This window comes from Fomitopsis serialis (genome assembly GCF_022376445.1).
Source record: "Fomitopsis serialis strain Sig1Antser10 chromosome Unknown B0H18scaffold_1, whole genome shotgun sequence".
Taxonomy (NCBI): Eukaryota; Fungi; Basidiomycota; class Agaricomycetes; order Polyporales; family Fomitopsidaceae; genus Fomitopsis; species Fomitopsis serialis.
In genome coordinates, this window is record NW_025954961.1 from 1,642,019 (window position 1) to 1,663,675 (window position 21,657).

At 58.8% G+C, this 21,657-nt stretch overlaps 9 protein-coding genes across 9 annotated transcripts; 4 read left to right on the forward strand and 5 right to left on the reverse strand.

Moving 5' to 3' along the window:
- Window positions 1-153: 153 nt before the first annotated feature.
- On the forward strand, window positions 154-579 carry B0H18DRAFT_1112786 (uncharacterized protein; the record flags this gene model as incomplete). The annotated part of the gene is made up of 3 exons (XM_048032867.1): window positions 154-261; window positions 366-469; window positions 552-579. The coding sequence occupies 3 exons, from the start codon at window positions 154-156 to the stop codon at window positions 577-579; spliced, it is 240 nt and encodes a 79-aa protein (XP_047901475.1).
- Window positions 580-770: 191 nt separating this feature from the next.
- Window positions 771-3,853, reverse strand: B0H18DRAFT_22390 (ribonuclease III domain-containing protein). The gene is made up of 12 exons (XM_048037198.1): window positions 3,189-3,853; window positions 2,963-3,137; window positions 2,874-2,916; window positions 2,645-2,823; window positions 2,314-2,585; window positions 2,183-2,248; window positions 1,880-2,128; window positions 1,749-1,827; window positions 1,622-1,686; window positions 1,364-1,570; window positions 1,072-1,309; window positions 771-1,017 (listed from the first exon to the last, which is right to left on the reverse strand). Exons 1-12 carry the CDS (start codon window positions 3,684-3,686, stop codon window positions 824-826), a joined length of 2,265 nt encoding a protein of 754 aa, XP_047901476.1. The 5' UTR covers window positions 3,687-3,853; the 3' UTR covers window positions 771-823.
- A 1,402-nt stretch (window positions 3,854-5,255) lies between these two features.
- Window positions 5,256-6,685, forward strand: B0H18DRAFT_1112788 (uncharacterized protein; the record flags this gene model as incomplete). Its single annotated transcript, XM_048032868.1, has 7 exons — window positions 5,256-5,397; window positions 5,437-5,555; window positions 5,585-5,731; window positions 5,790-5,922; window positions 5,993-6,366; window positions 6,426-6,581; window positions 6,632-6,685. 7 exons carry the CDS (start codon window positions 5,256-5,258, stop codon window positions 6,683-6,685), a joined length of 1,125 nt encoding a protein of 374 aa, XP_047901477.1.
- A 539-nt stretch (window positions 6,686-7,224) lies between these two features.
- Window positions 7,225-7,575, reverse strand: B0H18DRAFT_1112789 (uncharacterized protein; the record flags this gene model as incomplete). The annotated part of the gene is made up of 1 exon (XM_048032869.1): window positions 7,225-7,575. The coding sequence occupies one exon, from the start codon at window positions 7,573-7,575 to the stop codon at window positions 7,225-7,227; it is 351 nt and encodes a 116-aa protein (XP_047901478.1).
- A 1,779-nt stretch (window positions 7,576-9,354) lies between these two features.
- B0H18DRAFT_1112790 (uncharacterized protein) lies at window positions 9,355-10,892 on the reverse strand (the record flags this gene model as incomplete). Its single annotated transcript, XM_048032870.1, has 4 exons — window positions 9,355-9,432; window positions 9,572-9,830; window positions 10,216-10,652; window positions 10,713-10,892. The coding sequence occupies 4 exons, from the start codon at window positions 10,890-10,892 to the stop codon at window positions 9,355-9,357; spliced, it is 954 nt and encodes a 317-aa protein (XP_047901479.1).
- Window positions 10,893-12,839: 1,947 nt separating this feature from the next.
- On the forward strand, window positions 12,840-14,078 carry B0H18DRAFT_866217 (uncharacterized protein; the record flags this gene model as incomplete). The annotated part of the gene is made up of 4 exons (XM_048039771.1): window positions 12,840-13,032; window positions 13,091-13,332; window positions 13,397-13,491; window positions 13,544-14,078. The coding sequence occupies 4 exons, from the start codon at window positions 12,840-12,842 to the stop codon at window positions 14,076-14,078; spliced, it is 1,065 nt and encodes a 354-aa protein (XP_047901480.1).
- Window positions 14,079-14,855: 777 nt separating this feature from the next.
- B0H18DRAFT_968202 (uncharacterized protein) lies at window positions 14,856-15,978 on the reverse strand. The gene is made up of 6 exons (XM_048043479.1): window positions 15,799-15,978; window positions 15,645-15,748; window positions 15,509-15,582; window positions 15,427-15,450; window positions 15,239-15,361; window positions 14,856-15,146 (listed from the first exon to the last, which is right to left on the reverse strand). The coding sequence occupies exons 1-6, from the start codon at window positions 15,904-15,906 to the stop codon at window positions 15,067-15,069; spliced, it is 513 nt and encodes a 170-aa protein (XP_047901481.1). The 5' UTR covers window positions 15,907-15,978; the 3' UTR covers window positions 14,856-15,066.
- Window positions 15,979-16,223: 245 nt separating this feature from the next.
- On the reverse strand, window positions 16,224-18,563 carry B0H18DRAFT_1081238 (uncharacterized protein; the record flags this gene model as incomplete). The annotated part of the gene is made up of 10 exons (XM_048031360.1): window positions 16,224-16,298; window positions 16,351-16,409; window positions 16,430-16,665; window positions 16,686-16,818; window positions 16,858-17,034; window positions 17,096-17,500; window positions 17,524-18,028; window positions 18,049-18,173; window positions 18,227-18,308; window positions 18,540-18,563. The coding sequence occupies 10 exons, from the start codon at window positions 18,561-18,563 to the stop codon at window positions 16,224-16,226; spliced, it is 1,821 nt and encodes a 606-aa protein (XP_047901482.1).
- Window positions 18,564-19,228: 665 nt separating this feature from the next.
- On the forward strand, window positions 19,229-21,524 carry B0H18DRAFT_1205854 (protein-tyrosine phosphatase-like protein; the record flags this gene model as incomplete). The annotated part of the gene is made up of 7 exons (XM_048036152.1): window positions 19,229-19,332; window positions 19,403-19,661; window positions 19,717-19,809; window positions 19,866-19,921; window positions 19,972-20,464; window positions 20,518-20,841; window positions 20,907-21,524. The coding sequence occupies exons 1-7, from the start codon at window positions 19,292-19,294 to the stop codon at window positions 21,522-21,524; spliced, it is 1,884 nt and encodes a 627-aa protein (XP_047901483.1). The 5' UTR covers window positions 19,229-19,291.
- Between the last annotated feature and the right edge of the window lie 133 nt (window positions 21,525-21,657).

Below are 21,657 nucleotides of genomic sequence, written 5' to 3' on the forward strand. Positions count from 1 at the left end.
CTGGTTGAAGCTGGTTGAAGTGTTTTGCGGGTGTCCCGGAGACTGTCGGGAACGTCCGGAGACTGGCGCGCCCATTGCCCGACGCGAGTCCTCCGAGTCCGACTGGTCCTGCTCGTTGTCAGAGAGTTCTCACGCATCTCGTACTCATACACCATGACACTGCTTGCTCGTGCCAGCCCCGTCGTCCGCCAGTCCCTCGCCCGCTCGTCCGCCAGGACCCCCGTGCGTTTCTCGCATGGGCACGCCTACACCCCCGCCGACGTGCGTCTCTCTGTTTTCTCATCCATGCAGCGGAGCTGACCCCGAGCTTTACTTTTGCATGATCTGCGGACTGCGTGCTGGCGGGATCATCGTGGTGGATGCAGGCCGTCCCCTTCAACTTCCAGTCGAAGACGACCTTCGGCTCGAAGGTCGCGGTGTACCTCCTCAGCGGCTTCTCTGTCCCCTTCTTCGCGACGTGGTACCAGCTGTACGTCTTCTTCTCTCACTCCGCTCCCCTCGATCGTCTTCGGAGGGCATCATGCTGACGTCGTGCCCATTGAATTGTATAGGAAGAAGTCCGGCGCCGGTGGTGCATGATGTCTTCCGGGTCGCACGCGCTGGTCACGAGTCGGAGGATGGGTGTCCGCAGGAAATAGACGTTTGCATAGAGGAATCTATATCTGCAATGCATATAATCGTTCCGCACTCTATCCGCATCGCGACGCGTTACACATAACCAATCCAGGAAGTGAGATTACAGCATATTACTCGGACATGATAGAAAAATCTAGGATATGCACAATCCAGCACTGAGTGCGTCTTCAGCATCGCGCCGATCCCTTCACTCGTAGCCAAGCTGAGCTTTCTGCGTCTTCTTGATTTTCTTGCTCTGCTGTGCCGCACGACAGTCGCACGTCCGCGTCATGAAGTCGGGATCTCCGTCCAGGGCGTCGATTGCATACGCTGCCGCCAGGCGAGACGCAGACGCGATGCTGTGGTCTTCAGCGCTCGCCAGGACGACGTCGTGTACCATCACTGTGAATCAATGTCAGCATCTGCAATACTACGAAATGGAGATTCGTTGCATACCGTCACAGCGTCGCGGTCTGGCATCCTCGTCCTTGATGATCTGGTGTTGCTGACATCCATATGAATACAGCAGATCGAACAGCGTCGATGTCGGGTGTAAAGACAGCGTCTGCATCCGGATGTGGCGATCGTAGAACGGCTTCAGCGCGCTTTCGAAGAACTTGACCACCCCAGCTTCCGTGAAGTCGTCTGAGACGTACAGCCCGCCTACGATGGACTCAACGATGTCCGAGAGCACCTATGGCAACTTAGTTGGGTAATTCCTCCTCGCTATGACACACGGTGAACATACTTTCGGCGGATTGGTGCTTAGCCAGTACTGGCCGGGCAGCCTGCCGTCCTGCTCCGCGGACGCGTACTCGTCCCGCTTCGCCTTCTCGACCTTGTCCACGTACGCGCTGATGGCCGCGCCCACGTCAGGCGACGCATGTCTGAAAGAGTGATACAGGCCGACGTCGACACAGAACGCAGCCAGCGTTTCATTCGAGATCATAGCGCTCTAGTCTCTAGTCAACCTCTAAGGATGGGATACATGGGTCTCGAGACCCACCTTGAGCAAGGTCAGGCCCGCCGGCGCCAGCGTAGGATAACTGTCGTAGACGAATCGAGCGACAACTTAACGGTGCAGAGACTGTCAGCTCTCGTTACGCCTCGCCAACAGTTGGCCGGCCACTTACGGAAGTCAAGGATAGCATCACCCACAAATTCCAACCGTTCGTAACCCGTATATCCAGGCCCATGAACAGACGAATGCGTCTACATACGCGTCAGCAACAATATTCACGCACAGGCCACTCAGCGTGCTCACCAAAGCCTGCGCGAAGAGGTCTCGGTTCTTGATCTCGCACCCGACGATCGCCTCAAGCGCCTTCACATCCACGAGCGGTACGAAGTTCCGTGCGGGCGCCGGCGACCGGCCCATGATGCGCGCGAAGTCGGTCCACTGCTCGATGGACGGGATCGCGATGTTCATGGTCTTCATGGCCTTGAGGGCGACGGGCTGCCCGCCACTCAGGTAGGCGGCACCGATGATGGCCTCCACAACATCGGCCACCGTCTGTGGTGTTGTTTCAGTGATTGAGTTGGGGCGACAGGTGTGCGAGAGAGTCACCTTGTCGCCTATCCATTGGAAGTCCTGCTCGTCTTTCTGCTTCTGCTTCTTGCTGCGTTTTGCGGGCTATCAAGGTTTGTAAAAACTCCAATCAATCCCCCTGATCTCTAATGATTGCAAAACACCCTTACCGGCCCTTCCCCGTTGTTGCCGGTAGCTGTATTACTCGGTGTTCCGATAGGTGTCGGCGGTTCGCTAGCCGACTGCTGAACGACGGGCTCCCACACCTTCGCGACGAATGGCTTGCTGTGTATATACGGAGGCAAGCCGAGCTCGCTCGCGCAGTTGAGCAAGGCTTTGTTGGAGACGATGTCCTGCCGGATCATGTGCAGGTCACCCTCGCCCGCGGAGGGCATGGTGACGAAGAGGTAGACCGAGGCGACGTATTTCAGCAAGGCATCACCTAAGATGCGAAACAACGGGTCAGCGGGTGACATACACATGAAAGGCTGGGGGACCTACCGAGCAGTTCGAGACGTTCGTAGTCGCGCTCTGCGATAGCCGCTGGTGAGGTGAGAGCTGCGAGGAGATCGTGTTCACGGATCGAGTTGTCGAAGAGCTTCGAGTTGAGTTCCTTGACGACCAGCAGGTCGTCGATCCTGCGTATGATAGATGGTAGTAGGAGCATCGTCCGGAGAACGCTGTACGAAACGTCAGATAAAGAGCAAATGGAGATGGTAGTATACACCACCTAGCGGGTATCGTGAGCTTCTGGCAGAGCTCTGGGATGAGGTCTTTGCAGATGTCAGCGAAAACAGGTGGGGCATGTGGACCACTTACATTTGGCAGGGAACTTGGACCCTGTTGTTACTGTCCTCGAGGTAGGATTGAGGTTGTTGATCATCGTGGGTACCACCTCCACTTCCACCATAGGCTGCCGAATGTTCTGCAGACCCGGGAAGTCCTTGATCCTGTCCATGCAATACGCCACGAAGTTTGCATAGTCCGCTTCTCGCTATTCGACATGTCAGCTCGTGTGCTCGATCACTGGTGAGGCGATACTCACCGGGCTATCCTCCACTTTGCTGAGGGGCGTCATGTCTCGTCTGATCTTCGTAATGAAGTATCGGTTCGTGAACTCAACCTTCCGGTCCTGAACGACGGCATCCGCAGCGAAGTCGCTTTGAGACGTGTTGCTATTCGGTACAAGGGGGACGATGAACTCGTCTGCAGCCAGTTGCACTGCATCCCAGGGGATATACGCGTCCACCTGCAAGTCGGCCGAGGTGCGGTGCTGTGCGGCGTACAGGTTGAAGCCACTGCTCAGGGGAGCAAGGAGATACGGAAGACTGTCGACAGGGCAGCTGAAGGGTTTGTGTATGAGGACACGGCATACGCGGATCGTATAGCCATGCAACGCGCTCAGCTGCTCTTCGTTGTATTCAAGCGGTGCTGCCTTCTTCAGTTGTACCGGCGTAGAGAATCCAGCAGAGAAAACCGGGAAGCTCGGCAACTCCGGATGGGCTCCCGAGTCAGAATGAGAACAGGGGCATGATGGACCCATTCAGGTCACCGACCGAGACGACCGTGGGGTAAAGCCGTCCAGCGCGAGACGGAAGGGATGCGATGTTGTCCAAAACTCGGCTTTCTTCCGGGGGTAGCGGAAGACGCTCGACGACGCCACTGCAGCTTTCTTCTCGGTTTCCTTACTCTCGGAAGGAGGGGGTGTAGGGGGCCGTGGTAGCTCCGCGTGCGTTACCTGCAGGAGCTTCGCGCCGAGGTAGAGCTCAACACGTGAATATGTCTTCGGAAGCTTCTCCCCGGGACGGGGGCCTACAACGACCGCTGAGATCCGTGGTCTTGAGTGGGTATCAGCCGCACGGGTGAAGCGACCGAGCTCGGCGATCGCATCGGAGAACGTCAGGGGGTCACCAACGACAATTGAATGTATTTGGCTCATGGTGAGGGTTCTGCAGCGCAGGGAATCCAAGAGGCACTGGTATGCAAGTCAAAATTTGTTCTTGTCAGCGTCGAAATGATGACGCTTTACCTCAATCGAAATGACCGCTACATCATCTTGGGCGAGCCGGTACCATTGTGAATGGGGGGTGCCATCGGCTTGGGCCATAGATGCAGCGTACGTCCCGATGCTGGCGAAGTCACCAGAACGCACGTATTCTGCAACACTCCGCCCAACTGCATCGTCATCCCTATTGTTGCAACAAATGGAGTTAACCGAGTAACGTGAACTAAATTTGGACGAACGATAGGACAAGGAGGCACAAACTTGCGCGAATGGAGTCTTTGGGCACCCGGCGCTTTTTTCCTTCGCTATTTTGATTGAGCAAGCTCTTCATAATGTTGTCCTGAAGGGCTTCATCCTCCGCCACGGCAAATACTGCGGCGTAGTGAGTCAGCATCACGTCTACGGATGGCGACGTCAGACAAAGGCTCACCATTGCGAACGCCGGCTTGCTCTAGGACCATACGGAGGTCGGCAACATTGGATGGCTTTGGCACATCCTCGACAGGCTTGCTCTGCGGTTGACTGACCGAGTTGTTTGTCTTTCGTTTCTTCTTCGGTGGTTCAGCCACGTCGCTTTGTGATGGGTACAAGGTATCAACAGAGCCTGTGTGACGATCCGCAGTGCTTCCGGATGCGCCACCGGAGCTCATGCCGTAACGTTGGGCAGGTAGACAGTGCCTATCAGATTCGCTCGGTCCGACAGCTGCTCTCCCAGACAGAAAGGCTTTATGTTTCAATAGCCTTGGCCACCGCCGGTCAGAGGGTAACCAGGAAACCAGCACGGTGCCCGCTATATATACAGATTTAAGACGGCCAAGCACCTCGGAGAAGACAACGGCAAATAGGAAGCAGAGATTGAGACAAAGAGAGCACGGCTTGTATTGTGGAAACACGCGCAGATGGGAGACGAGGAGGGCCTGCGAACTTCAAACAACACACGCAGCTTCCAAGAAAGGAATGGACAGATCTCGATCGCCGAAACAGCGCCCACGCCACAATAGCTGCTGTTGGAGGGCAAGCGGCGACGCCCATCCTCTCGCACAACAAGGTCCTGCCTGGTGGGGACCGAGCGCTGCCAATGGACTCGCATAAAAGGGATACGCAACCATGCTCAACAACGCGCACATCGTTCGGCAGCTTGCCCGCCAACTGCAGGACGCAGAGCCCGACCCGTCATCGTCCATGTCCGCACTGATGAGGGGACGCCTGCATCCCGAGCCATGCATGCTCGCTCGTCTTCCCACTACTGGTCAGTCTCCTTCTGCGGGCTATCTGACACCTTTTATAGACTCGTTGAAAGCTTTCATCGAGCGTGAGGCAGAGTATCTTGCCCCGAAAGCAGTCATCAAGCAACTGAGACGGTCGCCCAGTCCTTCACCACCGAACTCGGACCAGGAGGATCACGATGTGACGCCACAACCTTCACCGGAACCCAGGAGCCGGAGGAGGAACCTGTCAAGCCCAGAAGCAGAGCTAAGAGCCTCACGTCTATGATCTCCTCGCTATCCCTCCCTTCCCGCAAGCTTTCCGTCAACTTGAAACGCTTTTCTGCGCCGCAAACAAGTATTGAGAAGCCGATTGAGGTATGTCTCTTCTTCAAGTCCCTCTTTTCGCGAGCTCATCCCGTAATCTGCCCTGTAGCCGCACGAGGTCTTTTCTGCGATCGAGAGGAAAGACATCGCCTTCCTCATGGAAGTCCGGGACAAGGCGTTCCACCTCCTGTCCAGAGGCACGGCGACACCACTCCCCTCGTGCACGCCATGCGCTGCGGAAAGTCGCACCAAGAAGTCGCCATCATCATCCTCGGCGCCCTCTCGCGCTTCATCAACCACCTCTCCGACGAGGACTTCAACCGCCCGGGACGCGGAAGCTCCTGCGCACGCTCCGCCTGAACCTCCGCGCCGCAATCGACATGGGCCTGCAGACGCAGCAGAGCGATCTGATCGCGAGCTTCTTGCAGACGCTGGTCATGAGCGAGGGCGAGCGGTGGGTGTCCCAGCAGGCCGCGAGCGTCGCGGCGGCACTGCGCATAGAAACGGAGGACAAGCCGGTGAAGTCCGCGGAGGACGCGGTGAGGGGGTTCGCGACCAAGCAGCTGGGCAAGGCGAGTATGATCGTGACCTACGAGGACTACGTGGCGAATGCTACGGGAGATCTGCTCTTGATGGGCGCGTGGCACGGCGTGGTAGAAGCGGGGGTGGAAGGCGAGCTCATACCCGTGCGTGTGCATACCCTTCCAGCCTACCAAACACTAACCATTGTCTGGCCCTCATGTAGACGTGGTACTTTGCCCGCGATGAACGCGTGTACAGGGCATTCGTTGAGCGCTTGGACCAACATCAGCAAGAGATCAAGAAGCATTGTGGCAAGCGGCTCAGATGGCAGCTCAGAGTGCTCCGGCAAGTCATGGAGGGGAGGGCGACGTCCTGGCATGTGAGTGCTGCCTACGTTCCGTCAGGCGAAGTGACTGATGTCTGCTTTAGCAAAAGGTGGTGATATTGGCGGAAGAATTTGATAATGGAGAAGGTGTACTATAACACGGACATCTGCTCGGACGCTGTGATATGCCTTGATCTCTCCTCATCTTTTTCACTGCGTTTGTCTGTATCTGCTCTGATGTCGCGTTATATTCCTAGAATTGTCACGGACACTACAGTGTACACCAGTGTAATCTATCTGCATTGCTGCCAGCCCGGCATGTAGCATCAGCACGAAGCCGTGTCAGAAGGTACGCTGTATCACCTCCATCCTCTCATTCTATTGTCTGCCGCGCCTGCGCACATCGTCTCCGCTCATACAAGGTGCTATCCGGGTCCGAACTCACACCCCGTTTGATAGCGTATTCTTGAGCGCACAATAATGTTTATGCCAGGGGCACGCGTGCCCTCGCTCGGCAAGTGGTACACGGACCACAAGTGCTCGTATAAGGTGCCCTCCGGGCATGAGGTCGCGCCCGGAGAGGCGTATCATCGAGTACACATCATATTCACGTTGTATGCTATAGTACAGGTTGGTTCACATGCCCTTGGTGTCATTGTACGTCTTCTCGAACACTGCAATCAAGTCATCCTCGTCTTCACTCCAGGGTATTTCCGTCATGCTCAGCATACAAGGTAGGCAGCAGATCTTGCACATTGCGCCAAGTCCCCGTTGACTCCTTGCCATTCTGGAGGATCGTCGAGAGGCTGGTGAACGACCCGACCAAGACAGCGGCAACCGCCGCTACGTCGGCCTCGTGCACCGGCGACATATGGACGTCCAGCGTCGTGACCTTCGAATTCGGACGTGTACCCCGCAGCGGTGCATCGAGCGGCCACTGAGCCTCCTTCATCGCTTCCGGAGACGTGTCAAAATCCAGTTTAAGCGTGCGCAGGTGGTCGCACACTTCCGCGATGTAGGCCATCCCGAGGAGCGTCGCACCGAACATGGTGTGGGGGCCTCTGGTCGTCAGGACAGATCCTTGAGCGCAGGCCAAGCAGTCGCGCTGTTGAAGAGGATGTCGTCGTTCAGGCACGGTCCGGCTCGAGTGCGCAGAGAATGGCGTTTAGATATCGAATCTCGGGGCAGTCCGAGGCGATGATCTGTCGGACAGGGGACTTTTGCGAGTCATTCCAATGCGCAGCTCGGAGAGAGTGGGAGGGCATCGCTTCCGTACCGCCTCAAGCAGATGTCCTGCAACCGTTGGCTGTAGGTCAGTTGATAAGTCACGTCTAGGACGGTGAGTTTCGGTAGGTCAAATCGGTTGAGCAGCTCCGTGATGTCTGATATGCGGAGATGGATGAGCCTGAGATGATTGACTTGGGGGAGTTCTATTCTGCGTCTGTCCGGCCCCTTCGTGTGCGCCACTAGTGAAATGGTGTCTTCGAGGTTATCTGTGCACTGCTCGATACTCAGTGAGGCGAGCAACGGGAGTTCGGCTATAGTTTCTAAGCTTCTTCGGGAGGTGCGTACGACAGCAGGATGTCCAGCCTTTTGAGCCTGCGCAGAGTGCTGAGTGCGGGAACCAGCAGTCCTGAGGGGCTGGGCATGTGCACGCAGTCAAGATCAAGCCGATCCAGAGACGGTGTCGGAGATGCTGTCCGCACCAATGCCTCCAACAAAACGCGGTGTCGCTCTGGGCAGGAGCGGCGGCGAGATGCTTGACAGACGGACCCAGGAATGACATGTAGACTCGGACAGCACCAAAAATGAACCGTGGATTTGAAGGTGAGCGATCGGAGTTGGGGAAGGTATGGACGGGGATGACCGCTGTAGTGAGCCAGCTCCGCGTAGACCGTGGCCGTGACCCGACCCAGGTAAAAGTGGTGGGGGAAGACGAGCACCCTTACGTGCGCGGCGTAGTAGTCGAATCGTTCCCAGTCGCTGGGCTGTAATCCTCGCCCGAAACGCTGTCAGGGGATGCCGCCAATAAGCTTCTGCGTCCGTCGATATCGAGTCACTCACTATCAAGACGTCGGGACGGAGACTAGGTCGGCGGGCATGCACATGATGAGGTTTTGGATACCGAACTGTGTCTCCCAAAGCTGCCGATCGCGGGGCCATGGAATGTCTTCGACGTCCTGGCGAGACGCGCGAGTGTGGTCATAGTGGGCCGGTCTTTGATCAGCGCGGCACCCTTCCCCGGCTCGCCCCCGCCGGAGAAGGCTGTCGACTACATTTTCGACGAGTTCCGGGACCTGGAGGCAGCGATTCTGGATGTGGGCCATCGAGTTGACAATGAGGCGGTGTGCTTCGAGTTGCGGCTGGTGTCGGTTGCGGCTTTGGGGCAATCGACGTCTTCGCCTCCGCTCTCGCCGTATATATGCATGGCTGCGAGCTCTGTGAAGGGACGTTTGGCGTGCAATGCTGGGACGTGGCCCGTCGGAGACTGAGGAAGCTTCTGCATCGACCGATCACCTCTGCATGGACGTGTGATGCATTTGCGATGGCACATCACATCGGACTCTACGTCGCTGGTGGAAAGACGTCTGACGTCCCCTCGCCCGGTGAGTGGTCGCTTGTATGGTAACAGAGGGTATTGCTCACTGAGATCCGGATGGAGGTCCTGAGCGCTCGGAGAGGTGGACCATCGACTACGTACGGCAATTTATCCTCCTGTTGTATGCTACAGTATGATCGTCCATTTCGAACGTCCGCAATTTCTATCATAGTCCGCTTCGACTCGGGACACTAGTGCCACAGCTTCGCGTCTCGGCTAACCATCTCGTCACGCTTTCCTCTCCGCATACAAGGTCGGCAGCACATCCTGCACCATGCGCCAAACCCCCGTCGACGCCTTGCCCATCTGCAATATCGTCACAAGACCGTGAACGATCCGACCAAGGCCTCAGCGACCGCCGCCACCTCCTCCTCGTACAGCGGCGCCGCACGGACGTCTAGCGCTGTCACCCTCGTATTCGGGCGCGCGCCCCGCTGCGGCGCACAGGCGGCCACCGCGACTCCTGCATCGCTTCCGGGGACACGTCGACGTCGAGGGCGAGCGCGCGGAGGTGCTGGCACGTTTCCGCGACGTAGGTCAGCCCGCGGAGCGTCGCGCCGGACCCGGGGTGGGTCGTGAGGACGAGCTCCTCGAGCGCAGGCCAGGCAGCGGCGCCCTCGAAGAGGATGCCGTCGTTCAGGTCGCGGACGTGCGAGACGTGGAGTCGCTGTAGATCATGGAAGATGTGCAGCGGCCGGAGGGACCTGGTGGGATCCCGAGGACAGCGGACAGCCTGCCGGACGGTTCGATCCGCAACTCGTGAGAGCGGGAGGACACCGGTCGACCACGGCTCGAGCAGCTGTTCCCGCCGGCATAGCTGTCGCGGGTGGATAGCTCACGCTCAAAGCGGCGAGCCTCGGGAGGTCGATCGGTTCAGCAGGTCCGCGCAGTCTGACATGCGGAAATTGGTGAGACTGAGATGGCTCACTTGGAGAGCTCGAGTCTGCGGCGCCTGTCCGGTTCCTTCGCAGGCGCCAGCAAGGACCCGGTACATCCAGACTCGTCCGTGCGCCGCCCGACATTCAGCACGGCGAGCAAGGGGAGCCCGGCTATGATCTCCCAAACCACCTCAGAAGGCCCGGTCGGCACATGATGCTCAGTCTCCTCAGTTCGCGGAGATTCCTGAGCGCGCCCGCAAGCAGGCGCGAGGGGTCGGGCGACGACCGGAAGTCGATGTCGAGCCGCGCTAGGGACGCTGATAAATACGAGGCGTGCGCCAACGCCACCACCGCGGACGCGCTGTCGTTCGGGCCGGGCATGACGGTGAGTTCTTCCACCGACGGGCCCAGCAGCGCCATGCACATGTCGGACAGCGCCGGCGGCTCCGTTCTCGACGTGAATGCGAGCGATCGCAGGCGGGTGAGGTACGGGCGGGGATGGTCGTTGTAGCGAGCCAGCGCCGTGTAGACCGCTTCCGAGACTTGGACCAGGACGGGCTCGTGCCCGGGGAAGACGAGCTCCCTGATGTGTGCAGCGTAGTAGTCGAACCGCTCCCAGTCGCTGGGCTGCAGCGCTCGCCTGAAGTTCTATCGCGGGAAGGACAGCGGTAAGCTTCCGAGTCTGTCTAGCGATAGGGGGCCACTCACGATGTACTTCAGCGGCACCAGCATGCGGCTCACGGAGACGAGAGTGTCGAGCTTGAAAAATAGGTCGACGGGCATGCACAGGATGAGGTTGTGGATGCCGGACTGCGTCCCCCAGAGCCTGCCGATTGCGGGGCTGTGGAATATCTTCGACGTCCTGGCGAGACGCGCGAGGGCGGACATGGCGGGCTGGTCGTTGAGCAGCGCAGCGCCCTTGCCCTGCTCGCCCTCCGCCGGGAGAAGGCTGTCGACGATGTGCTGGACGAGTCTGGTACATCGAGGCAACGATGCATGTGGGCCATGGCGGTACGGCTGGCTATATGCGTCCTGGCCCGGGTGCACTGCGTCGAGAGCGAGCTCGGGGTGGTTGTCGTCTCTTCCACCGCCGGTGCTCTACATATATCACTGCCGCGGCCGCGTCACTTGTCTACGACGTCGGTCATCGTCTACGCCCTGTCAACAAAGTCGCTCAGCCGAGAACGCTGGGCCACTGAGGCGCGTTGGGCTTGTTCGACGCACCTCTTGACATGTGATGTGTCTGTGAAGTGCTCAATATTGCATGTCCCGTCTCTCTGCGTCTGAGACAGAGAAGTGCGATCCAAGTACATTGGAGAGCCGCTGCTCACCGCATGACGCGCGCCGCGACAGTGATCCGAGTCGGGAAACCAGACTGTCACAACTGGCATGTGAAAGAAGAGGTTGGAATTTAGAGACAGATGTGTGCGACCACGCCGGCCTCAGGAGTAAGCACGGGTGGGTACCCGGGCCTCAGATGTGCGAGCAGGGCTCCCGGAGGGTTCCCCGGGCCAGCGCGAGCATGCGAACGTTTCGAGCATTCAAACCGAGCTGTTTCTGCGTGGCGGTCTCGAGCCTCTCTACATCCATGAATGGGCAGTGCCTGAGCCTGAGGGCCAGTTGGGCCTGCTATGGCCACCTGGGGGCAACTGGCGGTGCCGGGACAGGCGCATCAGGGCGCATCCGACGGCGCCGAATGCGGCAAAGGATACGCCATTTCGGGAGAAATGAGGACTTGCCCGAATGAGCGAGCGTAGTGCTAAGCGAGTGATTGCCAGTGGAGCGCAGCACCCTACTCAACGCCCGACTCAGATCTGCTCTGCCCACGACTTGCACCCCTTCACTGTGCCACCCCAAGCAGACAACTTTGCAGCCCGCGCCCGCACAGTCTCCGCGGAAAACCACGGCACAACCCAAGCTCTCACCGGCAGCCTCATGGTCGTCGGCAGCTCGCTATGGCCTCAAAATAGCACGGTACCGACTATCAGACGGCCTCAGAGCCGACTCGGAGGCCTGAGCATGCGGATTTTGCTTTGGAGACGACAGGGCAAAAGGTGCGCCGTTGCTATGGGTCACCGGGGAATACAAGGCTGCTGACCGCTGCGCGTGACAGCTGTCAGTCCACTGGCGGTGCAGGAGAGGGCTGGCATCGTCTCTGAAGGGGAGGCCAGGATTATATCCAGGAGGGAGTCTTTGACTGCTCGCCATGTTGTCGCGCTGCAGACATGCGTTCCGTGACCGTCTTAAAGTACGTGATGTGCCTTTATCTGGCTGCCGTTTCACGCATCAGGGCAAATTACGCCGCCGCTTTATGTAGGCATGCTGCATCGCTTCGGAAGGCCGGATCTGATTGACACTGGGTCCGAAGAGTGGGATGGCGTGGAGAGAGGATGCCGTGGCTCGTGCAGGGTGCAGCTGGGCCTTTGCGCGGGGGGTGGCTGGCGTCACAGCGGGGCTGGGCGCACCACATGAAGAGCTGGCTGGTGTGCAGGCCTGCAGGCAGCGGGCGGTGGATGGGATGCGGACAGAGGCGAGGGCTATTAATATGCACGGCCAGTTGCGGCTGCGGACGCCGTGCTCACGGCCCTCGGCCCAATCTGGCTCCTCGCCCCCCAATAAGATCCCCACGTTCGACAGCCGCTCTGTTCCGTCCTTTTTGCCCTGCCCTCCTTCGAGGCGCCTCATTCTCTCTCCCCCCATCTGCCAGGTCCCTAGTCTCTCCCCCTCTAGCCAGCATGTCCACCATAGTCGCTCTTTCTGCTCTCCTCGCCGCTGCCGCCTCCGGCGTGCACGCTCAAACTACCACGACGCCCGCTCCCCTCGCGGACCAGACATATGCCTACTCGGCGCTGGTTCGTTTTCCTCAACCACAGCCTCAATCACGCTCCTGACACTTGTATCCAGCCGTACCAGGTCGAGCCCATCGGTGACATCCGTGGCAACCAGGTTGGCTACAACAGGTGCAACTCCTCCACCGAGAACCAGGATTCCTACTGCCAGACCCTCATCGTCAACACCATTGATGGTTGTTGCCCTTTCTCTATATTGGTGCGCTTTGACATGAACCGGTGCTCCTGCTTTTGTAGACTTCTGCTTGTGGTCCTCGCCCAAGGAGAACGACACCATCGGTGTATCCGAGGCTTACGAGGTTGCCTGGTGTGCCAAGAGTGGCCACGGCACTCGTATCATGCCTGAGGGCACGCTCCAGGGTCTTCAGCACATCACGACCCCTGACTACATCATGATCGTTGGTTTCCTCGACCAGACGAAGGTCAACTTGGCTGCTTCCGACTATGGAGGCGAGCTCGACCCGCACGGCGCCGATGAGGTGGGTCTAGTGTTGTCTCCCACGCGCGCCGCGTGCGAACAAAGACTGACTAGACGATGCGCAGCTTGGTAACCCCATGGGTGGTATGGTCTACTCCAACCAGTACCCCTCCGGCAACACCGACAACAGCTCCCTGACCCAGGTTATTGAGTGGAATCAGTGCGTATCACCCATCTCCTGCCCTGCTGCACCACTGACATCCAGCCCCCAGGTTCATTGGCAACGACCAGTTCTGCATCAAGATCTGCAACCCGTCCGAGACCACGCCCACGAACGTCGGCCTGTGCAACAACGTCTACGACGAGGTCGGCATCTCGTACAACTGCCCGAACGCCGCGCAGAAGGGTGTGTTCGAGGTCTGCGACGGCGAGTCGATGACGCCCATCGGCCAGTACGTCTCCAACGGCGTCACGACGACCTGGACGCAGCCCTGGTCCGGCACGTGGACCGTCCCCTACACGCCGACTGTCCCCGCGTCGAGCAACTGCCGCACGTTCGCGTCCACTGATCTTTACTCGGCTAACTCGTTCGCGACCTCGTCCGCGTCGGGCAGCGGTTCGGCGTCCGGCGCGAGTGCGACTGGCACGGGCGCGAAGCCGTCTGGCTCTAGTGCGTCGCGCTCTGGGTCGTCGGCGGGTGCGTCCGCAACTGGCGCGTCTGGCAACACGAGCGGCGCGAACCACGTCATCGTGTCTGGCCTCGCGACCGTCCTCGGTCTCGGCGCGGCCCTCGCGTTCCTCGCATGAGTAACGAACATTCACGTCCCGTCTTACGAACTCTGGTGAAGGACTCTGTGCGCGCTGCCTACTTGCTTACCGTACGAGCTCGCTGAACCGTTCCGTAAAACGCGTACCCCTTCTACTTGGGCCCCTGTGTGTTTCGAATCTGTCTTTACTGGGTTCTGGATTTGTCGGTGTCAATTACGGTATGAACTTTTTATGTTTCTTGGGACGTGCGTGGTTCGTCGCGGCGACATGCGTCGGTGGACTGTAAGCTAGCTAGTTCACGCGTATGGATAATCTTGCATGCCCAGTGGGGTCGCTTGCATTCAAGTTGACTGCATACTGCTTGGACCTATAAGTGATTTGTAATGTCAGGATCCCGCGAAGGTCGACAAACATGGACTCGGAGCGTCGATCACTCCACCACAAGTACTGACTGATCCGGGCGATCGAGTCGAAGTCCTTCGGTCATCGCATGCTCGCTAAATCAGAACTCGAAAGCTTGTTGAAGCTTGAAGACCGAACAAGCGTCTATTTCTGTGCGCACACAGTGATGCGTTGGGTCTGATAGGGCCGCGCTCATAGGCATGACGCGCGACGTGAGACACTCGAGATCGGTGAGGCGCATGCATGTCCTGACGGCGCGACAGCTTTGCCAACGAGTACCGCCGGAGTACTCGCTGCTACTATGGCTAAGCTGGAAGCTGTGATGCTTGTCGATTATGAGTGTCGCGCCTGGGAGTCCGCATGAGACCGGGACCGTATGTCTCGGTGTGTCGTAGCGCGTCTGGGCTGTGGTGCATGTATAGTCTAGACGCGGGACTGACCGGTCCTAGCTTGCGGCGGGTACGGTCGACGATCGGGGCCCTGAACGGGCGGCATCGAATATATTGGCAGCGGTGAGATATAACGAACATCTGGAGCGAAGATTTCATAGTCCGGAGAGTTATGCATGAAGAAGAACGCGCCACGCTGTATCGTGCGCGTGGGCCAGCGGGCACTAGTCCACGGCTTAGAGGATGATCTTCATGCCGGAGTACCACAGCCAGCTGCCAATGATGACCAAGCTGGCAAAGCGGGCCCCAGATCTAGCTGGAGCACCGTGTAGACCCAGATTGTCGCTAGAGGTGGACACTGCGGAGGCGTAGCATGAGCAGGGGCAGCGGCCCTGTATGGGGAGAGACTGACCTGCTGCATGACGACCCGCCAGGAGGCCATGTTGATGAGCCAGATGAGGCGCGGGCCTACCGCGAGCGAGAGGATGAAGAGCAGGAACTGCATCCAGCGGAAGCGCTTGTATCGGGCCGCTATGGTGGGTTCCAAGTATCAGACGCAAGAGTTCACCATCCGTGAGGATTGCATATATACTCACTGTAGAAGATGAATATCGACAGGACTTGCAGCAGAACTGCTCAGCACGCGACCCATCGCAGAGTCGACTGGAGATGGCTTACTAGGCACTCCCGGAAGCATCCTATCCGCCAACGCCTGATACGTGGGCCGCTTCCCGTACTGCCAATGCACCAGACTGCCACGGAGGCAAACTTCGTCAGCAAGCCCCCATCCCACCCGCGCTCTACTCACGCTCACATTTCCATCAGCAATAACAGGAAGGACATGGGTATGATGAAGAGCGTCGCGTTGAAGATCTCTTCAGCCAGGGGCAAGCCCTCCTCGTCCTCTTCCGGAGGTTTCTGTGTGAGGACGGCGGGGCGAACTGCTTCAGGATGCCTGTCTCGTTGACGATCCGCCATTGCTCTTCTTCCGTGAACGCTAGGGTCTCTGATTCGGAACTGCTTTCTTCGGCTTCTGCGGCCTTTTCTTGGCTTTTCGCTCTGCGAATGCGAGCCATAGTGGAAAGAGTGATGTACTGTAGTGTATGAAGTCCTCGCGCAGCACTGAACCGCTTGAGCGTGGCAGACTGATGGCATGCGCTCGGTGTTAGGCGCCTGACGATCGAGACGCGTCCTGTTACACGACCACGTGCCATTCATTGCACTGGGGCGCATCGCGAATCCGAGGACGAGGATGAGATTCATAAAGAGTGCATAACTAAGTAAGACAGGCTGCGACGGATAGCAACATTACGAGTATTATTACAAGCAGAACAAACAAATAGATACGACAGCCCGATCATAGCGAGAAGACATGTCCTTCGTTGTACACACACTAGCTGGGTGCGGGTGGTCGCCCAGAGCCACTCCACGCTGCTGACGAGGAGCTTGGCTCTTCTGCTTCAAGCGTCTGCAGAGGAGATTGTCAGCAAGTCGCATCCAGCAAGCAAACATAGACATACCTCCAGAAGCATGCCCAGTACATTATCCACCTCTGCTGGCGGGACGCCCCCGCAGCCCGCTCCAATAAGCCTGCGGTACTCCGCATATGCCCACTCGTGCCCGCCTCCGCCTGGAATTTTACCAGCTCCTCAAACTTGTCTTTCCTCCTCCTCTTGTGTATCGCGAGCTCTCCTCGTAGCCGCTCACACTCTGCACGGACTACCTCCGGGTCCGTAGGCACGCCCGCATGCAGCGCGAGCAAGTCTGCGACGTCCTCGTCCGCAGGCAGTCCCCCGCCATGCACGCCCCGAATGCCATCTCGCGCTCCTCCTCGTCTTTCGACCACTTCTCCCACCCGAGCCGGTACCGCTTCCCCATCTTGTTATGCAGCTCCTCTTCCAGCGCCGTCAGCTGTTGCTTCGCCTGGGGAGCGCTTGCGATTGCACTTTCAAGTGGCTCACGGCGCGTTGGCTCTCGAGGATCTCCGCCTGAATTTGTTCAGCATGCATTTGCTTGTGTCAGGTCACGCTCCTTCTCCCGGAGCTCCGTGTCAAATGCTGCTGCCAGGCTTTCGAGCATCATCGCCACATCGTTCACACACCGCGTAGCCGCCTTCTGCCCCGTTGTAGAATGGTGTAGCGGTGCGCGATCGTGGTGTCCGAGTCCGAGGAGTAGTATGGCGGCCGCCGCCTGGGAGAATGACGCTTGCGAATTGCGGAACGACATGCCCAGGGTCTTGACGGCACGATGGGTGATTGGCGGAACTTCTCGTCCTCAGGATATAGTCCTCGGCGTTCTTTCCGTCGCGATTCGCGACCTTCGGGTCCGCGTGATGGTCGATAAGTGTCTTGACTAGCCGTTTACTTCGACACCGCGCGGCCATCGTCAGTGCGGTCTCGCCCTCCTCGTCTTGGAAGTTGATGATGTCCGTAAGCTCCTTGGGATACCCGCTTAAGCGCGAGAGCACGGCCTCCATGTAGTATCGCGCTGCGTGCGCCTTGCCCTTCGTCATCGCGAGATCGACAATGTGATGGAATATTGTCCGGTTGGAGTTGTCAATGTTGAGTGTGGAGCGATGTAGGAGTTCGTATAGCTCCGGGAATTTGCGTACGTCGTAATTATTTGCGAACATAACGCTGCGCATGAGCGCCGTTGACCAGCTCCGTTCACCTTGAATATGTCCGCCCCTGCACTAATGAGCAGCTTCACGATTCGGATGCGGCCCATGGCTGCTGCCCAGTGTAGGGCGGTGTGGCCATCGTCGTCGATCGCCATGTCTGGGTCGAAGTCTTCCGGAGGGCTGACAAGGATCTCAGGGATCTGATTTGTGTCCGAGATGAAGTATTCAAGGATCTGGTCGCCGTAGACGGACGGGTCATGCTCCCCGTTCTCCTGCATCTCTTCATCGAAGTCGTCGTTCTGCGCACGATGCTTGCGCTTGCGCGGGTTATCAGGACGCGGTGATTGGAATTCGTCGTCAGCGCCGCCATTGGAATGAAGTGCGGACGGCCCGGGACTGCCCAGTGGCGAGGGTGTGCGCGAAGTACTGGAACGGGAAGGAGAGGGTGTCATAGTGCCGTCCTCGGAGGCCCGCACGGACAACGTTTCAAGTTCCGATCCCTCCACTCCCTGCTCCCGTCTTCGAGACGAGCGGGTGCTGATTGTTGAGCCTCCGGCATCTCCTCTGCGCGAGTTGGGCTTGGAGCCGCGGAGGTAACGAGATGCTTGGGTGCTAGGGGCGGACTCTTTGCCTCTGGCTGGAATTCAACGATTGGGCGAATGTTATGTTCGCAGTTGTATGTTTTCGCAAGGTCGAGGCCTCGTTCGATCGGGATCCAGGTTCCTGTGTGCTCTCATATGACGAGTGCGTAGAGCGAGTCGGAGAAGAGAGCGCACCCTGGTATTTCCCGTAACCTCCCTGAACTTTCTCATGCTCTCCCTTCTGCACCTCGCGTTCCAGGATTCGGGTGCGTTGAGGCTTATCGAACCCGGCAACTTGAGGATCTGAGTCGCGTTCAGCCACGAGTCGGCGCGCCTCCGCATCACGGCGACTCCTTTGGTCATCCTAGGGAAGGAGAGTGAGCCAAGGCGCGTAAAACGCGTCTTGATTGCTTACATCTCATATACAGGGATGCCGCTGTACGTAGCCTACGATTTGCGCCGTCAGGAGTCGTCTAGTGGAGCTGCCTCACAGGACAGGAGAGCGCACCTTGAATATCTGATGTTCTGGCATATTGGGTATCCTGGCGGGCGTTCTGTGGCGTGATGGAGGTAGTAAGAGAGTAGCTCAGCGACGTCCGGCGCACTAGGGCGGAGAGGGGGCTGCGACGGCGGGAAAGGTGTATCCGTTGACGCGTAAACCGCAAATGACAAACGCGCCGCGTCTCCGACGCCCGCCACCGTCCACGTGCTGAGCGTGTCTCTGACCGTCCGTCCGAACTGAAAACAGCGGATCGGGGCTCGCTGGCGATGCTGGAGGATGCTGGCTGCAGCGGAGGATCAGGCGGGGTGTAGTGTGGATATGCGCGGGCGTGCAGATGGAAACCGCCACGCTCAGAGCGAGACGTCAGGCGCTCCTTCCATAAGGCGATCCGCCTGAGCGCGTCTCGGCGCGTCTTCTCTCGACCCCGCGTCCGGTCGAGTCGTAGGACACCCTGCAATAATTCATCCCCTGTATTCTGCAAATGCACTCGCTGTAGAATTGCTAAGATTTCCCTCCTCTGACCCCGCCTCGACGAGGGGAACGCTGGGCGCGTCCAAAGCGCGGTGCTACATTTGGGAATTGGCGCTGCCACGATCACGGGGTGGTCGCGCGCCAACGGGTCGGACGCCGCGTGTCGGTCACGTGGCCGAGGTCCGCTACTCGCGGGCCTCTGGGGCGAACTGCTCTTGAGCCACGACATCCACCACACCTGTCCCCCCTCCGTCGATCTCGCCAGTTCTGCTCGTTTTACTCGCGCGATGGCCCTCGCATGCGAGCCACTTTGCCACTTTGGCGGAAGGTGCGTCCAGTTCCGCGTATTCAGCATGGCACCGAGCGCCCTCGATCTGAACTTGAACCGCGCCGCGCAGGCTCTACTTCACGTCCTTTCCTAACCCACCTCCGCGATCAGAAGTGCTGAACCGCCTTGCGGCTGAGCCGGACTATGCGCCTCGGATACGTGGAGCGTCTGCGGGATCGTCCTCCTCCGTCACGCCCGACGACGATGCGAAGTACTACTACTTCACGATCGACGACCAGCTGCTGTATCTATCCTTCTTCCAAGACTGGGGTCCACTCAACCTCGCAATGGTCTATAAGGCATGTATACTTATCCATGAACTTCTTCAGGTGCGTTGGTTCTGCTGCCACTTGTGCTCCGGAATCGCTTCATACTAGGCTACAGGACCAGACGTTATCCTCACACCGCCTCGTTCTCTACTCCTCCAACGATCCGCGTAGGAAGGCCAATGCAGCCTTGCTGATGGCGCTCTATGTCGTAAGTGGCACTAGCGGTAGTGTGCCCGCGTTCTCTCACGCGACCCCACCGCACAGATGATCGTACAACAACGGCCACCATGGGAGGCCTTCCATCCAATCGCAGAAATCGAGTTTATGCCATTCCGCGATGCCGGGAGGGGTCGGTCAGACTTCAACTCAGCATCCAGGACTGCCTGTGGGGCATCTACAAGGCGATGCAGAATGGGCTGTGTGACATGAACGAGTTCGACGTCGAGGAATACGAGTACTACGAGAAGGTGGAGAACGGCGATTGGAACTGGCTCACGCCCAACTTCATCGCGTTCGCGTCGCCCGTGGACCCAGTGTGGATCAAGAGGGAGAGGGAGAAGGTAGAAGAGGGAAAGGCTGATGCGTCAGCATCGCCTCCGAAGCCAACAACGCGAGACCTTGCATTGCAGCGGAAACTGCCTGCGACATTCCTCAACTGCTTGGATTACTTCGAGAAGTCCAACATCAGGCTGGTGGTACGACTCAACAATCCGCTCTATGACCGGCAACATTTCCTGGACCGGGGCATTAGCCACCAAGAGCTCTACTTTGACGACGGAACGAACCCAACGGACGAAATAGTGAGGAAGTTCATCGACATGGCGGATGAAGTAGTCGAAGCCGGGGGTGTGGTCGCCATTCACGTAAGTACGCCGGTCCCAACGGTCTGTCTAGCCTCATGCCATACCGCGCACAGTGCAAAGCAGGACTCGGTCGCACCGGGACCCTTGTCGGCGCCTATCTGATCTGGAAGTACGGCTTCACCGCGTCTGAGGCCATCGCGTTCATGCGGATAGCGCGACCGGGATGCGTCGTTGGTCCACAGCAACAGTACATGTATCTCAAGCAGCTGGAGTGGTGCAAGTGGTCGGCATACGACGAGGTCAAGCGGATTCGCGATATGACCGCCGCCGCCGCCACCGCTATCGTCGCACCCGCAACACCCCCAGCAGAGGACGACCGGATGGACGTCAGCGATGGCCCCGTCGTCGCACCGTCTACAACCGGCCCAGTCCCTCCTGTAACTCCCAGCAAACATGTCGCCCGCGCCAAGCGCAGGCACGGGAGATTGCACCGCCTGCCCAGCCTCGCAAGACTCCGATCGCGAAGCGAGTCGCATCCGACTCAGATGCAGATGAAGAGGGCGATGTCCTTCCCGCCCTCGGTGTGGCGCCCGCGCCTATAAGGCGGAAGTCAAAGCCGGCGAGCGCACGACCAGCAGGCGTGCGCGGGACCGCATCCGAGCAGCGTCCGACACGCGTGACGCGCTCTGCAGCGGGCACGGCTGTAATACGGAGGCCAGGTGGAGCGGCGACGGCGCTGACTGTCGCAAAGAGCGTGAAGGCGAACGGGCAAGCTCCAAACAAGATCCCGCGCCTGGCCAACGGAACGAGCGTGCGCGGGACCAAGGAGGTTGCCAAGGAGGTCGCTGCGGCGTCATCGACGACGCGCAAGCTGCGGAACCCGCCCTCGCCGATCCCATCGCGCCTCCCAACGCTCGTCGCGAAGCGCGCGCACCACAACACGACCTCCGTGAACGAGCTCCCCGCGGCGGCGATAGCGGCGGCGAAGTCGGCCGTGGTTGCCGCGGGCGCGTGGATGACGACGAACGCCGCTGCTGTGGTGTCGAAGGAAGGTCGCCCGAATCTGCGGCCGATCCGCAGGCGGCGGAGCAGCTTCAGCGCGGCGGACGTCGTTGCGTGAGGCGGCCTCCGCGTGGTGCCGCGCTCGTACAAATAATTGAATCAGGCAGGCCTGGGTTTCTCTGTCTCTCTTTTCAAGAAGTATATATCTGACGATGGATTTTGCGTCGTCCTTGCATCTCCGCTGCATTGTC